Source organism: Humulus lupulus, chromosome 3 (genome assembly GCF_963169125.1).
Source record: "Humulus lupulus chromosome 3, drHumLupu1.1, whole genome shotgun sequence".
In the NCBI taxonomy this organism is placed as follows: Eukaryota; Viridiplantae; Streptophyta; class Magnoliopsida; order Rosales; family Cannabaceae; genus Humulus; species Humulus lupulus.
In genome coordinates, this window is record NC_084795.1 from 34,138,442 (window position 1) to 34,158,573 (window position 20,132).

The following is a 20,132-nucleotide window of genomic DNA, read 5'->3' on the forward strand; positions in this document are numbered from 1 at the left end:
GATAAAGGCAAAGAAAATAGTTTATTCTAGTATCCATCATCAAATTATTAGTCAATAGAATCCAACTCTTAATAACCATCAAAGATGGAGATACAGGTATTACGAATTCAAATCATCAACCAAGATGTTAAGATGGTTTGTAACACATTTCTTAGGATCACGAGGCCAAAGTCCACATAGGTCATAGCTATACACAGTTGCAGCAGTGAGTGTATGCATACTGATAAAACAGGTCATGGAAGCTTAGCAATGCCGTATTCATACCAGTAAGGGTATCTCTACTCTGCCTCACTAAAATTCTTGAAGTTTATATTCCAGCGAGAATAAAAAATGGCACTGAGCATAGGGCATGCCTACCATATGTACATAACTACATGCATGAGGTGTGTGTTTTGTGAATCATACAAGAGAAAAAGAAAAAAAAAACCATACCAGTTCTGTTACAATTTCCACTTTCCACTCAAAGGTAAGTTGGAGCTGCTCCAACAAATGAAACATGGGAAGGGGCTGCAACATTTGCCTCAGAACTTCCAGGTAAGAGCCTTTGCAGAGGATCATTATACACCTGGCTCGGATTCCCATGGGTTGAGGTAGGATAATAAGGTTCATGAAACACTGGCAACTCCACTTGTGGATGAGCGGGAAGTGATGGTGTCATTGGTGCGTAGGATTGGGGCAAAGAATGCGAGTGTAAAGTAATATGTGAGGTCGTAGTTGGCAAATGTTGACCACCATATTCAGCCACATAATTAGAACGAGGGATATTCTCATTCTCTCCCTGCTTTGGCAACTGAGGAATCCCGTAGTCACTTGCATATTCTACAACAGAATGCCTATGAACCATCTCAAGTTCACGATTATACCTGATCAAAAAGGCGTGTGACAAAATTAGAATTTGTAGATTGGATTAAAACTTGATGGTCACCTTGAGGCTAAAAGACTATAAAGGAGACAGCTCCAAACATAAACCACCAATCCACGCAATACCAAGATCAAGAAACCCCAACAAAACTTGTTTCATTCTTAAATGGGGCATAAAATCTTCTTCTTCTGCTGTCAACGTACGACATCTTTATTCTTGAGGGTTAAAGAATTTTACCTCAGATATGGATCTTGCAAATCCGAAGAAGACTTTTCAGGCAAGTATGACACTTGTCCGCTTGCTTCGTGATATAGAGCAGCGTTATGAGGTAGAGCAGGCGGCTCCACCACATGTCTATGCTGCTGCATTGGAGGTTGAACGGTTGTGAGGGGTACATATTGAGCATGCGGTGGAGGTGCAACTACTTGTTTCAGTCGAGTATCGGCAGGCATCTGGGATGGAGGAACATGGTGCACCGCAACACCAGGTAAGCGAGGCAGAATGGTTGTTTGTTGGTGGAACCTTTCTTGGGGTGTTGCCACATTGGAAAGAAGCGGCCCATTATAAGTAGGGGGTGTGGAATGGAGTGGGCGGAACAATGAGATGAGAGCATTCACCTTCATTGAATTGCCAAAGAATCAAAATCAATCAAGATAATAAGAATGATAAATGAGACTACAAATGAAGTACTACCTTACCTGTGCACTGCTAAGTAGTTGGTTAAACCTTGAACCCTGGTAGTTGTCTCTAATTGCGGCTTTGAAAACCCACTCGGGAAGAGGTAAACATTCCTTGAAAATCTTAAACTTGACCTAAACGAACGAAAGAACAAGAAATCAATATAAAACCCACCCGTTAAAGAAGAAGAAGAAGAAGAGGTGGTAGGTACCTGGGCAGGGAATTTGCCATGAAAGGCAGTGGGTTCCAAGTTGAGAGCCCCAACTGAAGTGGCCTCGTAAACACCATAAAGAAGCTTGACACCAAAGTCGTAAAGAAAAAGCTTGGCACCCGGTTTGATCTGAAGGACAACTTGTTGTTGCGCCATGGGTAGCCCGAAAACACGGTAAAGATAACATTGGGGTTTGGTTGAGCCATTGCACATGAATATGACACCACAATTTTCTTCTTCTTCTTGTGATTTCTTCATTTTCTTTCTCATTTTCTTGGGGACAAGAGTTACCAAATCAAATCCGAATTAGGGCACAAAAACAAAGCAACTAACTTTTACAGTCAGTGACAGACCAAATTACTCCAATAAACAATAATCCAATTAGAGGGTCCACGTGGCCTTGCTAGAACGATTCATTAGTTTAATATTTTTTTCAATTTTATTTTTACAATACTCCTAATTTTAATGTTTATTACCGTCCCTGTCTTTTTCTCATGACTCATCCAGGAAAAAAAAAGATAATTTTTATACACTAGAAAACAATTTTTTTCAGTAAAAAAATGGTTGAAAACTAACTTTGTTCTTCATTCCGGCGGCAAATAAAAGAGAATGTTTATACACTAGAAAACAATTTTTTCAGTAAAAAAATGGTTGAAAACTTGAACTTGAATTTTGTCAATAAAAGCAACTCTTTGAATTTTATTTCTGTAATTATAAATTTTTTTTTTTAAAACTTAAAAGGGATTCATGATAATTACAATAAACATCATCGTAAACAAAAATTAAGTTAAATAACCTACCTGTCCATTTAAGGAGTATATTATACCGATAGGGTAAAAAAGTATTATCCTGCCATAGTCATACCCAAAGAGTAATCTAAATAATTTAATTAAAAGTAAGTTTAGTAAATAAAATAAATAATGATTCTGTTTGGTAAAAAAAAAAATTTGAATTTTTTAAACACTAAAATAAAAATATTATTTTTATTTTTGTTTCAATATTAAAAAAATATGTTCGGTAATTATTATTATTTTTTGTTTTTAGAAACAGAAAATAATAAATGCTTTTAATAATTTTTTTTTTTTTTTTAACAATATAAAAATGTTGATTTGAAAATGATTGAAAAAAAAAATTATTTTCAAAATTTAATAAATTTTAATTAAAATTTGTAAAAATAATAAATAAAAATAGAGTTATTAAATACTATTTTATATTTAATTTTCAAATTTTTAATTAATTAAATAAAAAAATTTAAGTGGTAACAAACTGCTCTCTCCAAAGTATGTAGTTAGATATATTTTGAGGTGTCAACTATCCACCAATACTATATGAGATGATTTTTCACCATTAGTCGTACACCTTATTAATTATTAATTTAAATTACGTGGCACATGTTATTTTTGCACCAATAACAATAGATTGTACCAGTGCCCCTTTAATATTTCTCTAATTGTAAATGGTAAAAAAATTGTGCTAAGTAGATTTACAATAATTGGTACTAAATTAATAAAAAAAAATTTATTTCTTAAAAAGGAAAAAAGATATTATATTTACAAATAATTGTAAGTATAAATAGAAAGAGGGATTAAAGAAAGAAAGTATTTTGCATTTGCCAGTATCAGTAGTAAGCAAGAGTGAAGACGACGAGCACAGAGACGGAGACGATTGTTTACTCATTTGGCGTTTTTCTCAGATCAGAGATCACCACCTCTCTCTTCTGGTATGCAATTTTTGATATCTTTTCTTCTCTTTAGGGCTTCCATTCAATTCCATTACGATCAAACGTATTTCAATTTTGAATTCTATGCGGAACGAATCATCTTTCTATTCAATTGTATCTGTACGAAGAAAACTCAAGATGGGGGGAAACCAGCTAGGTCACATCACATCTTGATTATTTTGTTAAATATTTAAAATATATTTATGTAGGCTTTTTTTAGCCAAAGAACACGTCTTAATTGTTTGTTCTATGCTGTGCTATGCTATATCCCTCGAGAAGACAATGCACAATCAGGAAGGGCTACCAGCGGATGGGGAAGTAGAGTCGTCTTTTTCCAATTCCGACTTCGGTGAATGGGATGCTTTTCCTGATGAGGATATCATGAACCAAAAATCCCTAATCCAGTCTGATGAGGCCGACAAAATCCCATTTGTTGGTAACAAGGCAAGACCAATACCATCAATGCCTCTTCAATTTTGATCACATTCAATTTCACTGGACGCTACTTCTATAATCATCTTGGTTTTTGCCCATTCTCAACTTGTCTAAGTAGTTCACATTCTTGTTTTGGATATCCATATTGATGATGAGTACAACTGCAGGAACCCCTTTCTTCATTAGCCACAGAATATCAATCGGGCAGCACTATCTTGTTGGAAAAAATCAAGGTGTTTTTCTTTTTGGTTTAGTGCTGTATATTTTCTATGGTTGTAATTGATGTTATTGGGATGCAGAGATTAAAATGCTACATTTCCATTTTCTCAGGTGCTTAGTGAACAATATGCTGCCATTCGGAGAACACGGGGCGATGGGAATTGCTTCTACCGAAGCTTTATGTTTTCATATCTTGTATGTATTAGTATAAGAAGATCATTGTGCACTCTGCTTCTTTTTACATTGGATGTTTGTCTACTGCTAAGATTCTGTGTTTCTGTACAATTATAAGTCTCTGAGCTTCTTTACTGATGGAGGCGGATAAGTTGAAAATAACTGCTGCTACTAATTTCTCTGCTCAAACAGGAGCACATTTTGGAGTCGCAAGATCGGGTCGAAGTCGAACGCATCAAAGCCAATGTTGAACAATGTAGGAAAACACTCCAGAGCTTGGGTTATGCGGAATTTACTTTTGAGGATTTTTTTGGGGTAAGTTTTTATCTGTATTTACCATTATTTCATTTCAGGTTTTTTTTAAGGAATTCACAAGAAGTAAGCCACAGATACTCCATGTCAAAAAAATAAATAATTACATGATCAATCATTGGAATCAGTAATTGGAAATGACCGATGAATTATGTACAAGTCTGCATCTTGTATTTGCATGCTTTTTATACTAGTGGTTCACGAACCATATTATTTTGTTTCAGTGTATCAATTTCATAATAAATTATATACTTTGCAAGTGTAATAATAAGCAAGGATGTGTTCTCACTAACCATAAAAGATAATCAAAGCCAAACTTTTTTTTTGGTAGAAAAGAAATGGAACGACCATTGCTTAAGAGAATGTCAATCTTGTTAGTGTTTGTCGAACAAAATTCATCATATAGTCCCAATGGCCAAGAGTTTTTTAAGATTTCTATTTCTTGAGTCATTTGTGGAAAGGATTTAGGAGGTTTATTGGGACATATATAACTGGACATGTTTTCCTCATTTGGATTTTCTCATTGTTTGAGACAATGACAGAAGCTTTTGACATTTTTCCTGGTTTATAATCTATTTTGCCTTTAATACATGTGAATTTTTTTCAGCTCTTTCTTGAGCAACTAGATAGTGTTCTTCAAGGAACTGAATCTTCTATAAGGTATTGGTTACTTCTTTGTTCATGGTGGCAGTTCTATTTTACAGTGATAAACTAGCATATGCTGGATTGAGCAAAATAAAAACCTAAGTAATGCTAGATTTTGAGTTTGTGTATATTGATATAATTTTTTTGCACAGCCATGATGAGCTACTATCCAGGAGTCGGGATCAATCAATCTCAGACTATGGTGAGTGGCTTGTAAATTAACAATAGTTGTGATTTGCCTCTTAATTAAATTTCCTGACAGATTTGGTTGGTTAGTCGTAATGTTTTTCAGATTTGTTACTTCTGGTGAAATACGCAAGCGCTCAGAGTTTTTTGAGCCATTTATATTGGGATTAAGCAATGGAACAGTGGAACAGGTCTGTTTGATATCCTGATCCTCAAACAGTTAATTCAATAGCAACAGCTTTATTTGAAAGGCTGTTATCATTAATATCAATGTTATTTTCCACGCTACAAGTCTCTTTCTCCCTTTTAATTATGATATTTGGTACAGTTTTGCAAGTCATCAGTGGAACCTATGGGGGAAGAGAGCGATCATGTTCATATTACAGCTCTTTCAGATGCACTGGGTGTGCCCATCCGTGTTGTGTACCTAGACCGCAGCTCATGTGACACAGGTGGTGTAAGCGTAAATCATCATGATTTTCGTCCTACTGTTGTTGGTGATAAGCCAGTTGCTAGTAGTAGCTCTGAGACAACTAGTCCTTTTATCACCTTGCTGTACCGCCCTGGTCATTACGATATTCTCTATCAGAAGTGATGCTCTCACCTTTTCTTGTAAGTTAGTCTGCATTTCCCCCTTTCTCTTCTTCTTTTCTTTAACCATGGGAGCAGTGCACCTTACACAATTGATTTCAGTATGAGAGAGAAAGCAACCTTTTATGTTTTGTTACTGAAACGAGAGAAAGCTAATAATAACCTTGTAGATTGCTTCATCCATTGACTCTTCTTATAGTTGGATTTTTATATTTGGAAATTTTGTTATTGGTAGGTGATACTAATAATTGTTTGCATACATCCATATCACAGGTTAGTGAATAAGGTTTTGAAGATAACAGGTTGACAAGGACATTCAGTGCTGTGCAATGCAAATGCCAAAGTTGGTTAAGTCGTGATTTAAACTCAACTCTCTCAGGTGTTTCAAAAATACTGGCTAGTGGCTAATACTGTTTTCAAGATTATACTTTTTAGTACTGGTGACAAAACATGAAACCTTTCAAATTGCATTTTATTAACAAGTTACCGATTACTTTTAGTTTTGAGCCAAATAGGATATATAATAATATAGTTAGTTGAAGTTTGAAAATCAATCCGAGTGAGACAATTTTAGCAAACAATTCATCACTCTTATAGATCATGTTAAAAAAAAAGGAAACTGTATGCAGGTGACAAACCCATTGTCTTAACAGCAACAGTACGTCATTTCAAATCAAAATTTTCAAGACGAGCTCATCACCACCACTCAGATACATGCATCTGAGGCTGAGCTATTACATATGATATGGGCACCAATGCTCCACGCGCCGACAATAAAAAAATTATATATGATAAAGTAAAAGAAAAAAAAAAACAAACAAACAACATAACAGCAGTCAAAGCATCCTCAAACTGCGACAAACAATGAAATGAACTCTCCTATACAAGTGAATTTCTTTTTCCTTGATGTATGTTTAGTAGTACTTACTCATCCAAAATTTCCGAAGCTATGATATGATATGATTCTCCCCTTCTGTTCATATTTTCATTAAGAGAAATCTCAAGAATTAGGATAGGATAGGATAGGCTATAAGCAGTTCAGATTTTCAGTAAGAAATATCCCGACAAAATTGGAAAACTACTTAGCACAGTTAGCCAAGTGTTCCTCTATAATTTGAATCAGCCACTCTCCCCTATGTAAGTCACCAGGTGTTCGGCGAGGACGCAGATTAGTAGTAGTAGTAGTAGTAGTACTCAGCCCTATAAGAAGGTTAGCTAGCGCCCACAAAAAAAAGTGGCTTTGCTCAATCTGACTCCTTTGCAGAACCAGTAGATGTCTCTCCTTGAGAAGAATCATCCCCTCCATGTCCCATATTGGGTGGACTTCCTTGATGAATCTCTTCAAATGCATTTGTTCGTGCTTTTCCGGGTCTTGTGCGAACATTCACCCCCATTGGGAAGGGCACCTATAACATACAATATATAGGATAAGATCAATCAATCAAATTCAATATCTTACTGGGTGCTGGGTGAGTTTGAATAAAGTTCTCATTTCCATACCTGATCACCGGCATTTGGCCCGTCTGTGTTGAAGAGAATGGGTCGGCATCGCTTATCCTCATTCATCAAGCTCGAGTTTTGGAAATGTGCAATCAGGGCAGCTTTACCTTGAATGCGACCATATGCTAATGAAGCAACCTTCTCACTATTGAATTTCTCCCATTTCTTTCCATTAAATGACTGCCAAATACCAAAAATATTATATGGTATATTAATTCTTTTGGTCTAAGTTTCTTTACAAGTCTTTCTGCATTTATTTGAGCAAATGGTAAACAAACCTGGTAGAAAGGAATAATCATGGTTGGATCCGTCATGTTGATGAATGCATACCCCACGTTGCATTTATTCTGCCACAATTGTATTATACAGTCCATATTAATACTAGTATCAGTATAGCAACGTCAAATTAAAATAGTATGGCAAGTCAAGTGTTCAAGAACCATCAACATAGCAACTACACAATAATTACAAGGGGTGATCCAAACATCAATCAGAACTTGCCTTAAAATCAATAGGTAGATAAATAAAATCATAAGTTCCTCGATGACGCTCATCAATTGCAGCCAAAAGCATCTTGGAAGTATACCTAAAATTAAACCACAATCATTTTCAGGACAAGAAAAGAATCAAAGAGAACTGGTTTATTATAAATATTTCAAGGACTTGGCTGCACCATTGAGAAGACATCCTAATTCATATTAATTAAAATGTTAAAAGCACAATTGCATCCGGTGTCATATGGACCAACTCCATTAATTTGGAAAGAAGCAATATCAACCTTTTTGGTTAGATATATGACCTTTTCAACATTCTTCCAGAGTTAAGGTGAAAAGATACGTACTTGTTAGGAATGTTCTTTATCATTAGTGTTGTTCGCTTGTCTTCTCCTCTCATTATGCGGTCAACATCCAACTCATATTGTTTCTTGTTGTCAAGCTGATTAGAGTTGCCTTCAGTTCTACGACTTCTAGCACGCTCACCAGCAGGATCAAACGAATTCATAATTGGCATCATTTGGCCTCGGCCTGGAAACAACATGCACCTCTGATGATGGGACTGGAGTCCTACACTTTTTGAAGCTATTGGCAAGTCCATGCAGTTTCCACCAACATGAGAAAAGAGGTTATGAGAAACAAATTCTAAAGAATGGGATGAGTTGGCCATTCTCATATTCCCAAGGGAACCAGGATGAAATCCAGAAGCCTCAGGGGATTCCCCTGCAAAGGAGTGTCGCCTATCCCAGATAGAAGGATTAGTCCCTGGTGCCGACCCCACTGGATGGCTAGTTATAGGTAAACCTGGGTTCAACATGTGAGATGGTGCCCTAGGCAGTCCATGAACCCTTGATTGGGGATGAGCTGCAGAAACTCCATTGACAAATGAGGGTGAGTTCGGCCACATCATACCTGGAGCTTGAGGGTGATATGAGTTGTTGCTCCAAGTAAAATGATGTCCAGGAAGTGAAGAGCTACCGCTACCAGCAGACCCAAAAACTGGGCAAGAGAACAAAAAGGATATCAAGATAAAAGAAAATAAATGAAATGTGAAACCAAAATGAACAAAACATACTTTTTCCACTACTGAAAAATTAGTCCAATCATCTAATGTGTATAATTCAGAACTGACTCAAATTGCAAATAAAGATTTAAAAGTTTTGAAATTATGAACAAGAATTGTGATAGGCCTCCCTTTCGTTTTACCTATACAAGACATAGGGAAAACCAATGGGAAAAGTGTTCCAAAGTGTGTTATATTATGCATAGTATGTGAATACATTAGTTGACGCTTGTTAGAGGCTAGAAGGTTAGTTGTGGTGAATGTAAAGGGAGGTTAGTGCTGAGCTGGCACTGAAACAGTTGCATATAGAAAAAAATAGAGGGAAGCTCTCGTAAAGACTTAAATTGAGAGGGGAAGGTCTCGCGAATTAGATTTTTACATTCTAGGGATTTGCTCACAAGACACCCACCCGCTCAAAATCATCAATAAAAAAAATTCATTTAAATGCTTATCTCTCTGTTTTCTTGCAAGGGACATATCTAATTGCTGGTTCATGGATAGCTTACAATATCATATGTAGCACGTACTCAGGGAAGCATCTAAACTCTAAAGACAAAAATACATAAATCAATAAGAAAAATCTTGTAAAACAACAATTATTGAACTTACCACTTTCATTGAGTTCCATTGAGTTTGAATTTACTCGGGAAAATTGTCTGTTGTCAATTCTTTCTGGTAGTCTAGGATTGATGCCAGAAGACAAAGTTCCCGGAGAATTACAATGGATACCATTGGCTAAACCATCATAATACTCTGGCAGTGAATGAGGATGAAAAGGTGATGTTCCATGGATGTCAAATTTTAGAGGCCCCAGTGAATGATTGGATTCTGAAAGGCCGGACTGATTGCCAAGAGATTCAATTCTGACCAGAGAGGATAAGCTGTTAGGAACACTGGAAGATATCCCGTGATGAAATGCAGCATCCAGGGATGGAGTTTGTGTTGCACTCTGTCCCGCAATAGTAGTTCCATTATCTACGGCAGACGTAATTGCTCCAAGTGAAACTGAGCCAATTAAAAGATTATGTGAGACAAGATAAATATAATTTGTCTGCCCATAAATTGGGTCAAGCATGGTTTCTAGTAATAGAAAAACCATACCAGAAAAACCAGTGATGGAGTTAATAGGAGGGCTACTCTGCTGCAAATAAACACTACATTCATCTTGGTCCAACTCAGAAGGTAACTGCTGCCCCGAACTGAAATTTACAAACAAAACAAAAAATCATTTTCGTAAATAGATCACAAGTAGCAATTAAAATGTAGATGTGTAATTTGTCCATGGTCTTATCAACCATCAATATCCAGAAAGCATAGAGATTTTGTAATGAAAGAAAAAAGTACAGGTGCACTTTACATATATTCAATTCATATTAGTTACAATTAGCATTTAAGTGAGTAGAATAAATCAAAAAATGAAAAATGAGAGAATACAATCACAAGAAGGCATAGAAATTGGACTTGGAAAATACTACCGTTTTGTTCCCCCAAGACGACTTGGCTCTAGTTTAATTTGCTTTCCAGCAATATCACTTCTGTTCAATGCACGAAGAGCAGTCTCTGCAGCTCTAATATCATAAAATTCAATAAATTTGTGATGACTTCTGTGTGGGGCTTCACGGATCTGCCATCCAGAAACAAAAGTTACAAAAATGACCATGCATTAGGACACCTAAGTATTTACAGTGTGCAACCAATAAAAAATACAAGGCACACCTCCTTGATTTCTCCATAAACACCAAAAATTTGACGAAGTTCATCATTTGAAACAGAAGATTCGAGGTTAAATACTACAAGAGTACCCTGATTAACATCCTTTTCAGAGGGATTCTCCTGATAAAATAAAGTACACCAGTGTTAAAATGATAACACGAAAGCTCAAGTATGACATGGAATGACAAAAGATCACCAGTGCATTATTATAATAGTAAAATGATAGTAAAACAACAACTTGTATTAGGACAGACATAAATGAAGACCCTCACCTTTGGAATTGAGTAATGTATGTCGAGTTTCCGACGCCTCAGTGGCCTGTTCTGGAGTGCTTTCATTGCATTTCGAGCCGATCTTAGATCGTAATAGGAAATCATAACAAAACCACGGTGCTTGCAAGCTGTATAAAGAGTACGGATATCTCCGTATTGCTGCACATTCAACCATTTTTTATAAAAGTCAATATTTAAACAACATGTAACAATTAACTAGCTATCAAACACTAGGGCAAATAATTGCACACCTCAAATAGGGTTTTCAGCTCAGAATCTTCAACATTGCTATTTATGTTTCTCACAAACAATGTCCTAGAAGGGTGTTCTCCATAAGGATGTTCTCCAACTACTGAACCATTACTTAACCCTAACTGACCATTAGAAAGTCCTCCAGGGAAATCACTACATTTTTGTCCAGGAGATAAACCATCATCTTCCAAATCCATCCCTCCAACACTGCTAAAAAGGTCTAACTCCTCCATATCATCCCCACCATTTGATTGGATATTATAATCAAGCCCATCAGTAACTCCAGAAAGCAAGTCATCATCATCAGGAAGAAGGTTCCCAATGGTTTGAGCCTCTATTTCTTCAAGGGATTCAATTATTTCCTCTTCCTCATAATGTGAAGCAATAGTGTCAACTGAATGACCATATAGACCATTGTTTGATGACAATCTCACTGCATCAAAAAAATCATGTAAATAAAACGGCATTATCTAGCAAGTCAGCAAGCAGTATCATAATCCGAATTATCAAAAAAGACAGTATTATAGCACTATTAAGAGGTCAAGCTTGCAACTAGCTACACACACACATATATACATGTATATTATCAGTGTATTAAATAAGCATTTGGGAGAAAACTTACACTTCTGACTAAACAACTCAGTCATTGAACTTGAGAAAAGGCTGCTCTCATACTGAGAACCCATTACATTGAATTTTCCACTCTCCACAAAATATGACGCTGCTTCTGCCTTTGTACTAGATTGCACAACTGGATGGTCTGTGGGTTTCAATGAAGGCAAGGAATGACTAGCTGCTCTCTCCATTCCAACAGCAAGTCTATTTAAGCTACCGTTCACTTTCTGGTCCCGCATTAGGAAAGACTTGGGTTGTTCTATAGGCTTCATGTTCAGACGTTCCACTGGTATGTGTTTATCCAGAGATGATGATGCAATTGAGTTTTCATTGGCTGCTCATAACAATCAACATTTATAAAAACACTTTAGTAAGCATAACAAATAATATAGCATGGCATAGAGAGCCAGGAAAATAATTTGAGAATGTTAAATTTTATATTACAGAGCTTGGCACTCATGTACTACTAAATGCACCATTACCACTGTCTACCAATTATTACCGACTAAAATAAAGAAACCATAATCTGACAGCATGTTCAAGTTTTCTTAGCAAGTATATAAAAATATGTAATCATATGGGAATAATGATAAAACTGTTCAGAAAATAAAAGGAGAGAACTTCTTAAGTCTATGATTTTACCTTTTGGCCCCTAACTTAAATTCATAAGCCATTTCAACCAGGCCTTCCCTAGAAAAGAGAGAATAAATCTGGCTACAACAAAGACTCGCATCAATTGCCGTTTATAGTGCTACATATATTACCATCCAAAAACAAATATAACTATTGGGATACAAATACAAGTTCTATAGTTTTAAAGATATAAAAGATTCAGGGTTTAGTTGCGAGTCTTGTGACTTTAATATATTGCTAGAATAGAGAAAATTTGTTCAATCTTATGGTTAATTATGAAAGGTGAAATTCACATAAAAGCCAACTACATTTTAGTAGATCCCTGAAACTTCACTAATGACCTCTATAATTGATCCAGCATCTTAAAATGCAGAACAACCCAATAAATTCTGAATAACTTCCCTGAACTCCTAAAAGCAAACACCTTAACTAGAAATTTCAGAAAATTGCTCATAGAAAACATTCATATATGACAGATTTTTTTCTTTGTAATAACCCTCATAACCAAAAGCCCTTTATTTATAATGTCGCAAAGCAAACATTCATATATGACAGTACTTTCTTCTTGCTGATGCTCAAACTCATTATTTATTAAACGAATAAACTATATGCTCATTGATATTTTACACTTGTAACAAAATTTCAGAAATTTACATATAAAGATCTATAGCCTTAAGCCTTTACTAAAAATAAAGATGTGATTAGTCTATATATACACCCACGACAATGCAAACCTAAATTTACCATCCCATCAAAATATGTTACTACATAGAAAATTTAATATATGTATATATATTGTAATATCTTTCACTAGCAATGTAATATAATAACTTATCACACCTGTCAACTTTCACGTATAAAGAATGTCACTAATCAATAACATATTCACACATTTATGACGTTAACATACAAGTTAAATAATAATCATGTCCAGAAATCTAATTCATCAAACCTAAACGAAGTAATCGGTTTCTATGCATAAACGTACTTAATACCAAACAATTCTTAAAATTTGGCTTCATAGAATTAAGCTACTCAAGTTCCATTGCTCAAATAATCAACAAATCAAAATCTGGAAGATTGCCATTGCCTTGACAATAATGTGATAAGCCAATATGAAACAATTTTATTTGGCAAAAACATAAATAATACCTATAAAGTTTGCAATTAAATGACAATGTCAAAATTGGAAAATGTCACACGGCTTGTCAAACTCCCTAATTTTTCTCAATTAATGCACTTCGACTAACAACCATAAAAAGAACTACATTCAAGACAAAAGAGAAATCGAAACCGACCGAAACATAATTTTCTACATCTGCAAACAAGGTAGCAAGGAACAAATTAATTTTCAGTTGTAATGACATCAAGTTCATTAATATTTTCACAGGTCCATCGTCAAATCTCTGTGATTCTCAAATTTAACAACACTTCGAATCTAATTCAATTAACTAAACAAAATTTAATAAAATTGAGCCTTAAGGATAGCAAACAAAACCAACTACAATTGCATGCTCTTTATAAACTGAAAAACAGTATGGCAGTGTCTAACAGAAAACGAACCATAGTTATCGAGCATGCCTTCGGACTTCCCGAAACCAACTTGCCTCTGCAAGAAAGAAATAAATATTATAAATTTTGTTTTCTCTATATAGCATTAGGACAATGCATGCGTTCTCCATAACAGTAAAAACTTAACTATATAACTGAATTGACCAACAGACAAAAGAAGAAATTAAATTTCTATAGAAGTGAACCTCATTAGGGAAACATGAATCCTCAGAGAAGTAGGAGGAAGACAATCCCTGCAGGTCTCTTATTTCAGATGGCATGATGATAAAGTTTAAAACCAAACCCTAATTCCTAAAACTCAAACTGTTTCAAAGAAATTTTATCTATCTCCCAAATCCACAAACAAGTGCACACCTCTCTACTAACACTTCAAAAGCCAAAAATCAAATATAACTGCATGGAAAAAGCAAAAATAATCAAAAACTTGACAATTTTAAATTATGGCCACAAGAGAAGGAAAAAGAAAAACATGCATATAGCAAAATTACTACCAAAAACAAAACAACATATAAATATGAAGTGATTGACTTTAAGATCTCGGGTATATATAATTCAATTATGAGAATTGAGAACCATTAACAATCTTAAAAAATTTACACATAAAGTAAAGGTTTCCAATCTAAACATGCATAAAGCAGGAAACGGTGTTAAAGTGTCATAAAAAGCCTGAAATCTACAAGATCAGCAAAGATCAGAAGCAAATAGGACCCAAAAAAACAAAGGAGAATCTGAATTACCTGAGGAAAAGCAAAATTTGAAGTGCAGAAGGTAGCGATCAGAGGAAGGACGATGTAGATTGAAATGTGAAGAGAAGAGAAGACATAGAAATGGGAAATTTGGAAGGAAAGTTGTAATCTTGGTGAGAAGGAGGAAGGAGCTTTAAAACATAATTTTAAAAAATAGAATAAATTACGGCATACGCCAAGGAAATTGCAGAAGGGATCATCTAGGCATCTGTGCCGTGTAAGATCCTCCAAAGCTTCTTTGATGCCCTTTTTCCCTGCATTGCACGTTAACTTCTTCCTCTTCTCTCCCAAAACCAAAACCAGTTATCCTTTTCTTCTTCTTTTTTCTCTCTTCAAATTTATTTATACTTCTTCTGCTGCTGCTGCTTCTCACATACAAAGCCACACGCTTTCCTCTTCCTTTTTCTTCAGCTCCGACCAAATTCTCAGAAGCTTCCGTCGGAATCTATGGAATTCCCGGCGAGCCACCGCGATTCTCCGGCGAGATTCGAAGCCCTCGCCAGAGAGAAGATATTGATTTGGGGTTTGAACCAAACGGAGAGAAGAAATGGACGGTTTGTATTAGAATTACTCTCACACAGAACAAAAAGAAAGAAGAAAGAAAGCAAAACATATATATAAAAAATAATAATTAATAATAACCGAATAATCTCTCTTTTTTACAAAAAAAAATATTAAATTATAAAAAAGAAAATATTTATATATTTAGCTCCTACGAACACGAGAAAAGAGCTAGATTACGGAATATGGAGTTAAAAACGGTTTTAACGGCGTTAAGTCATTGTAATTTCCAAAAGTAAAAAAAGGGGTAAAAGATGAGGAGACTCTTGTCCGAGTGCCACGCTGGCAAGCTAAGGCTTTGTTGTGAGAGAGAGGGTTGGTTCAATAAATAAAATAGTATTATCTGGGGCATTGAAATGACGAATATGACCTCACAGGACAACAGGACATGCTGCATTGAAACGGTTATTATTAGGTAAATTTATGTAATTGTTTGTACAAAATGAACGAAAGTGACTTTGAAGTGGAGTGAAGAATGGAGATACATACATACGTGTGCGCTGTTTCTATCCTGTGCTGCCGAAACACATGGAATCTCCCACTTTCTGGATCTAATCTGACACGTGTCCTTACATGATTGGACGAAGCTTCTTATCTTGTTGTGAAGAAGAAATGCCTTGTCTGTACGCGGCGCCAATGATAGGAATAGGATAATGATATAACCACCGTGAACCCCGCTGTTCCGACGGACGCGTGCCCCTAATTTTATTCGTCGGACACGTGGTAATTTACGAAAATGCCCTCACCTGTTTTGAATTATCAATCATTATCTTTATAAATTAGGAAAAAACCCGAGAAATGAGTACAATAATATAGGGATGTAATTTAGTAATAATTAGAGTGTGAGTAAAAATATAAATATATAAATTTATATATATGAATTATTGGGTATGCGTATAATAAAGAGATATTATAAAGAGAATGTGTGATTGAATTTGTGTTTGTGTGTGAGGAGTTGGAGTTGCACATGATGTGTTGGCGTAGCCATAAACATCAGAATTTGACATCTTAACTACAAATATTTCTATGTATATATATATATGTATGTAAATGTAATTAATCTGTCTTCATATTATAATTAATAATACTATTTATTTATTTATTTATATATATTGATGAATTAAAGGCACCCGATCTGATTATGATTCACTATGCGGAAAGGGACAATCGCATTTGCTGAAAGTCACATCTCCATTTCCATTTTTCACGCTCTATTTTATATGTGTATAGGTATTAGCTAGCTACAATTAATAACTTTGTTATATATATATACATTTATATTTTTTTTCTTCTGCCAGATTAAAAACATGTTTTTTATACATACATACCAACTATAGCAGCAAGCTTTCGGCTCAATATGTATATATATATATATGTATAGCTTATTTTACTTTATTTTCATTTTAAAATATGTAAATCTATACGTAGATAATGTAGTGTAGTACGTTGTTGAAATGTTGTTTTCTGTGTACACAGTGCACACCATACCATACGCATTAAGATCTAATAATAATAATATCAAACATTTTCTTCATTTTCAATCCATTCATTTATAGTCTTTTTTTTTCTTCTTCCCCATGTAGATATAACAAGAAGAGGAAGTGTCTGAAGAAGAAGGAACCAAAAAATTAAATAAAAATATATATATATATATAAATATATAAGAAAGGGAAGAACATGTGAACGTAATGATATGAAAAGAGAAATAGCAGTAGTGTAGTAGTAAGTAGGAGGAGATTCCCTTTAGTCCTACATCGTTTAAATAAATATTATTTTTAGTTGGATGAGATCACGTGCGTTTTATCTCCTGTTTACTTTAAACTCGTATCCCTATGCATTCCATGCATTTCCATTTTTTTTTCTTTATTTTTAATTTTACCGCTCAACACACCAAACCAAACCATTTCCCGCGGTTCCGAAACTGGACACCTTTTTTGTTTTTCCTTTTTCTTTTTATAAAATATAATTTTATATATTTACTGTACACACACTCATACAAAACAAAACAATACAAAAAAAACACATATTCGTTAGCTACTCTGCTCATAATCATATCATACATATGCATGTGTTTTTAGAGCTGTGATGTGATGTGATGTGAGCCCCTGGTTTAAAAGCTCAAGTCATATCTCTCCTTCATGTACAGTGCTATACATATTCAACTCGTACCAAATTAATACACTAATACTCCATTTAAAAAAAATGGGCATTTTATACTCTAATCGCACAATGTGTTGTTTTTTTTTAAATTCTAATAAATAAATATTGTTTATATATAGTTAATTTTTTTTAATAATAAAAAAAAGCTCAACAGAGTGGACTTAGTTCTAGCAATTATATTAAACATTGTCTTTGGTTGGAATAAATAAAAGTTAAGTATTTAAGTTGGGGATGCTTCGAATTTAAGTTCCAAAGATAAATAATACCCAAATATTGCTATAATCCTAATTTCGTCACTGTAGTGGCCAAAATTGAGCTTAGGCTTAATATCGATATACATAAGTGTTATGGCCCAAACTTGCTCTATTTAGTCGAACTAGATTCTCTACATACTCTGTAGCGACAATATCTATAAAGTTGTCGTTGTATGTAATTAAAATCCACACAAAAATTTTTTTTTTTTAATTTATTAAAATAAATAGGTAACAGTGACGATATATCGCTGTAGGGTCATTAACAACATACGATCAAACTTTCTAAATTTTTTGTACCCTACAGCGATAACATGTCGTCATTGTAGGGTACCAGAAATTTGAAAAGAACTGTAGAGTCCTCCTCGAAAAAAAAAAGATAAATATCTTTGTCTATAGTGATAGCATATCGCCACTATAGGATACTAAGGTAACTTGACCGCCAAAAGTTGGATGTCAATTTTCACTCCATATGTCGTCACTATAGAGACTCATTTAATCGAGTGAGCAGTTAGAATTTTAGTGTCGCTATATGGTAAAAAAAAAAAGCAGAGGGAAAGTGGACCGCCAAAAATTTCAGTCAAATTTTCACATGTCGTTGTTATAAACTAGACGCATAGTAAACGAAACAATTCGAGTACTATTCCCTTATCTATAGTGACGACATATCATCATTGTAGGGTCTTACTGTTTGAGTGAAACAGTGCGTTCAACATCGGCGACGACGATTTATTGTCGCTATAGGTCACAGCGATATAACCCTCCAGGCAGAGCCTTTCTTCTTCATTTTTCTTCAAACATAGAGACATTTTTCTCTGTGTTTTCTCCGCCGCCCAGCATTGCCCAACGTCGCCTTAGGAGTTCCGACGCCATTTTTGGCCCTCCATTGTTAAGGTTAGTTCCTTTATACCCTAATAATGTAGTTATTTCTTTTAAATTTAGTTTTTTTTATGATTATTTGTGTGTATTTTGTATGTTATTGTAATGAGTTTGTTAAACTTTTTATTGATTTTTTTTCCAGATTGTATTCGAGCATCCCAAGCCTTTGCCCAATTCATTGATATCATCCCGAGCCTTTGGGTATTGTTTGTAAAAAAAAAATTGTAAATTATTAGTATATTAATTGATAAATGTTTGTTAAATTTTTTATTGTTTTTTTATTATTTTCAAATTGCAGTGGAGTACTTTTTGGATATCATTTCTAGCTTTTGGATATTGTTTCTAATTTTTAATATTTTTTGTTTTGTTTTTTTATTATTAGTGTATTTATAAATAATGATAGTTAATTTGTATACATAAATAGTTTTTAAATTAAATTTGTATGCTTGTTAATTTTATAGTTAATTTGATATTAAGTTATGAAAAATTGTTATGTTAGATTAATTTTTTGTTTTGAATTGTATATATGATAGGTTAATAAAATTTGTATTTTGAATTATATATATGTTAGGTTAGATAAATAATATGTTGATTTGGGAATATGTTTATAATATGTTTTTGTTGTTTATTTATGAATTTAAATGATTGTATTAAATTTTATGTATGTTATGGGACTGGTTTATATGTTTTTATGCAGATTTTAAATTTTGGTATATGCTAGATTATAGCCGTTATACTGCCGAAATTTTTGTAGATTTAGAAAAACTAAACATTACAAAATAGTTTTAAAGTTATTGTGATTAAAATTTTTAATTAATAAATTTTAAAGCAAATAATAAAAATTAATTAAAAAAATTATAAAGCATAAATTAAAATAATAATTTTACAAGTACAAAACTTTATTAATATTTTCTTATAATATAAGTAGAAATTAAAATAATAATCTTTAATGGTAAAGTAATAAATTTATAATTAAATATTTGTTTATTTAATTAATTTTATAATATATTCATACAGTTTGATAATATATGTAGATAAAATAGGTAATTAAGTTAACTTTACTCTTAAAATTAAGTTAAAATTGAAATAATAAAACTTTATTGTTATTTTTTCTAAAATAAAAAGTAAAAATTATAATAAGAATTTGATAATTATTAAAGAACATAATAATAATTATAATTAAATATGTGTTTATATAATGAAACTTTACAATACATTCGTAACTAACAATAATATAAATTCATAAAATTTAATAATTTACTCATAAGATTCAATAAGATTTCATAATTTACTTAAAAAAATTAGTGTTTTGGTGATAAAAAATTTATTAGCAAATAAATGTAGTATTTTATGATTATCGCATTGTGATAATTTATTTTCTACTTGAA

At 33.7% G+C, this 20,132-nt stretch overlaps 3 protein-coding genes across 7 annotated transcripts; 1 reads left to right on the forward strand and 2 right to left on the reverse strand.

Moving 5' to 3' along the window:
• Nucleotides 1-2: 2 nt before the first annotated feature.
• Nucleotides 3-2,085, reverse strand: LOC133822501 (uncharacterized). Its single transcript, XM_062254864.1, has 4 exons — nucleotides 1,752-2,085; nucleotides 1,561-1,674; nucleotides 1,100-1,479; nucleotides 3-863 (listed from the first exon to the last, which is right to left on the reverse strand). The coding sequence occupies exons 1-4, from the start codon at nucleotides 2,019-2,021 to the stop codon at nucleotides 461-463; spliced, it is 1,167 nt and encodes a 388-aa protein (XP_062110848.1). The 5' UTR covers nucleotides 2,022-2,085; the 3' UTR covers nucleotides 3-460.
• A 1,232-nt stretch (nucleotides 2,086-3,317) lies between these two features.
• On the forward strand, nucleotides 3,318-6,532 carry LOC133822503 (OVARIAN TUMOR DOMAIN-containing deubiquitinating enzyme 1). The gene is made up of 10 exons (XM_062254870.1): nucleotides 3,318-3,471; nucleotides 3,751-3,915; nucleotides 4,074-4,139; nucleotides 4,237-4,320; nucleotides 4,492-4,614; nucleotides 5,219-5,271; nucleotides 5,409-5,458; nucleotides 5,533-5,633; nucleotides 5,771-6,054; nucleotides 6,307-6,532. The coding sequence occupies exons 2-9, from the start codon at nucleotides 3,754-3,756 to the stop codon at nucleotides 6,035-6,037; spliced, it is 906 nt and encodes a 301-aa protein (XP_062110854.1). The 5' UTR covers nucleotides 3,318-3,471; nucleotides 3,751-3,753; the 3' UTR covers nucleotides 6,038-6,054; nucleotides 6,307-6,532.
• Nucleotides 6,533-6,631: 99 nt separating this feature from the next.
• On the reverse strand, nucleotides 6,632-15,488 carry LOC133822502 (protein MEI2-like 4). Of its 5 annotated transcripts, XM_062254868.1 has the most exons (16): nucleotides 14,885-15,487; nucleotides 14,502-14,540; nucleotides 14,333-14,380; nucleotides 14,139-14,184; nucleotides 11,950-12,276; nucleotides 11,327-11,760; nucleotides 11,076-11,234; nucleotides 10,807-10,923; nucleotides 10,566-10,714; nucleotides 10,192-10,289; nucleotides 9,700-10,095; nucleotides 8,375-9,026; nucleotides 8,035-8,119; nucleotides 7,812-7,880; nucleotides 7,534-7,713; nucleotides 6,632-7,439 (listed from the first exon to the last, which is right to left on the reverse strand). In XM_062254868.1, exons 4-16 carry the CDS (start codon nucleotides 14,152-14,154, stop codon nucleotides 7,278-7,280), a joined length of 2,844 nt encoding a protein of 947 aa, XP_062110852.1. In that variant the 5' UTR covers nucleotides 14,155-14,184; nucleotides 14,333-14,380; nucleotides 14,502-14,540; nucleotides 14,885-15,487; the 3' UTR covers nucleotides 6,632-7,277. The 5 variants fall into 5 exon arrangements, with proteins under 5 accessions (XP_062110852.1, XP_062110849.1, XP_062110851.1 ...); XM_062254865.1 differs by having other exon boundaries at nucleotides 14,333-14,540; nucleotides 14,885-15,488; XM_062254867.1 differs by lacking the exon at nucleotides 14,502-14,540.
• Nucleotides 15,489-20,132: the final 4,644 nt, after the last annotated feature.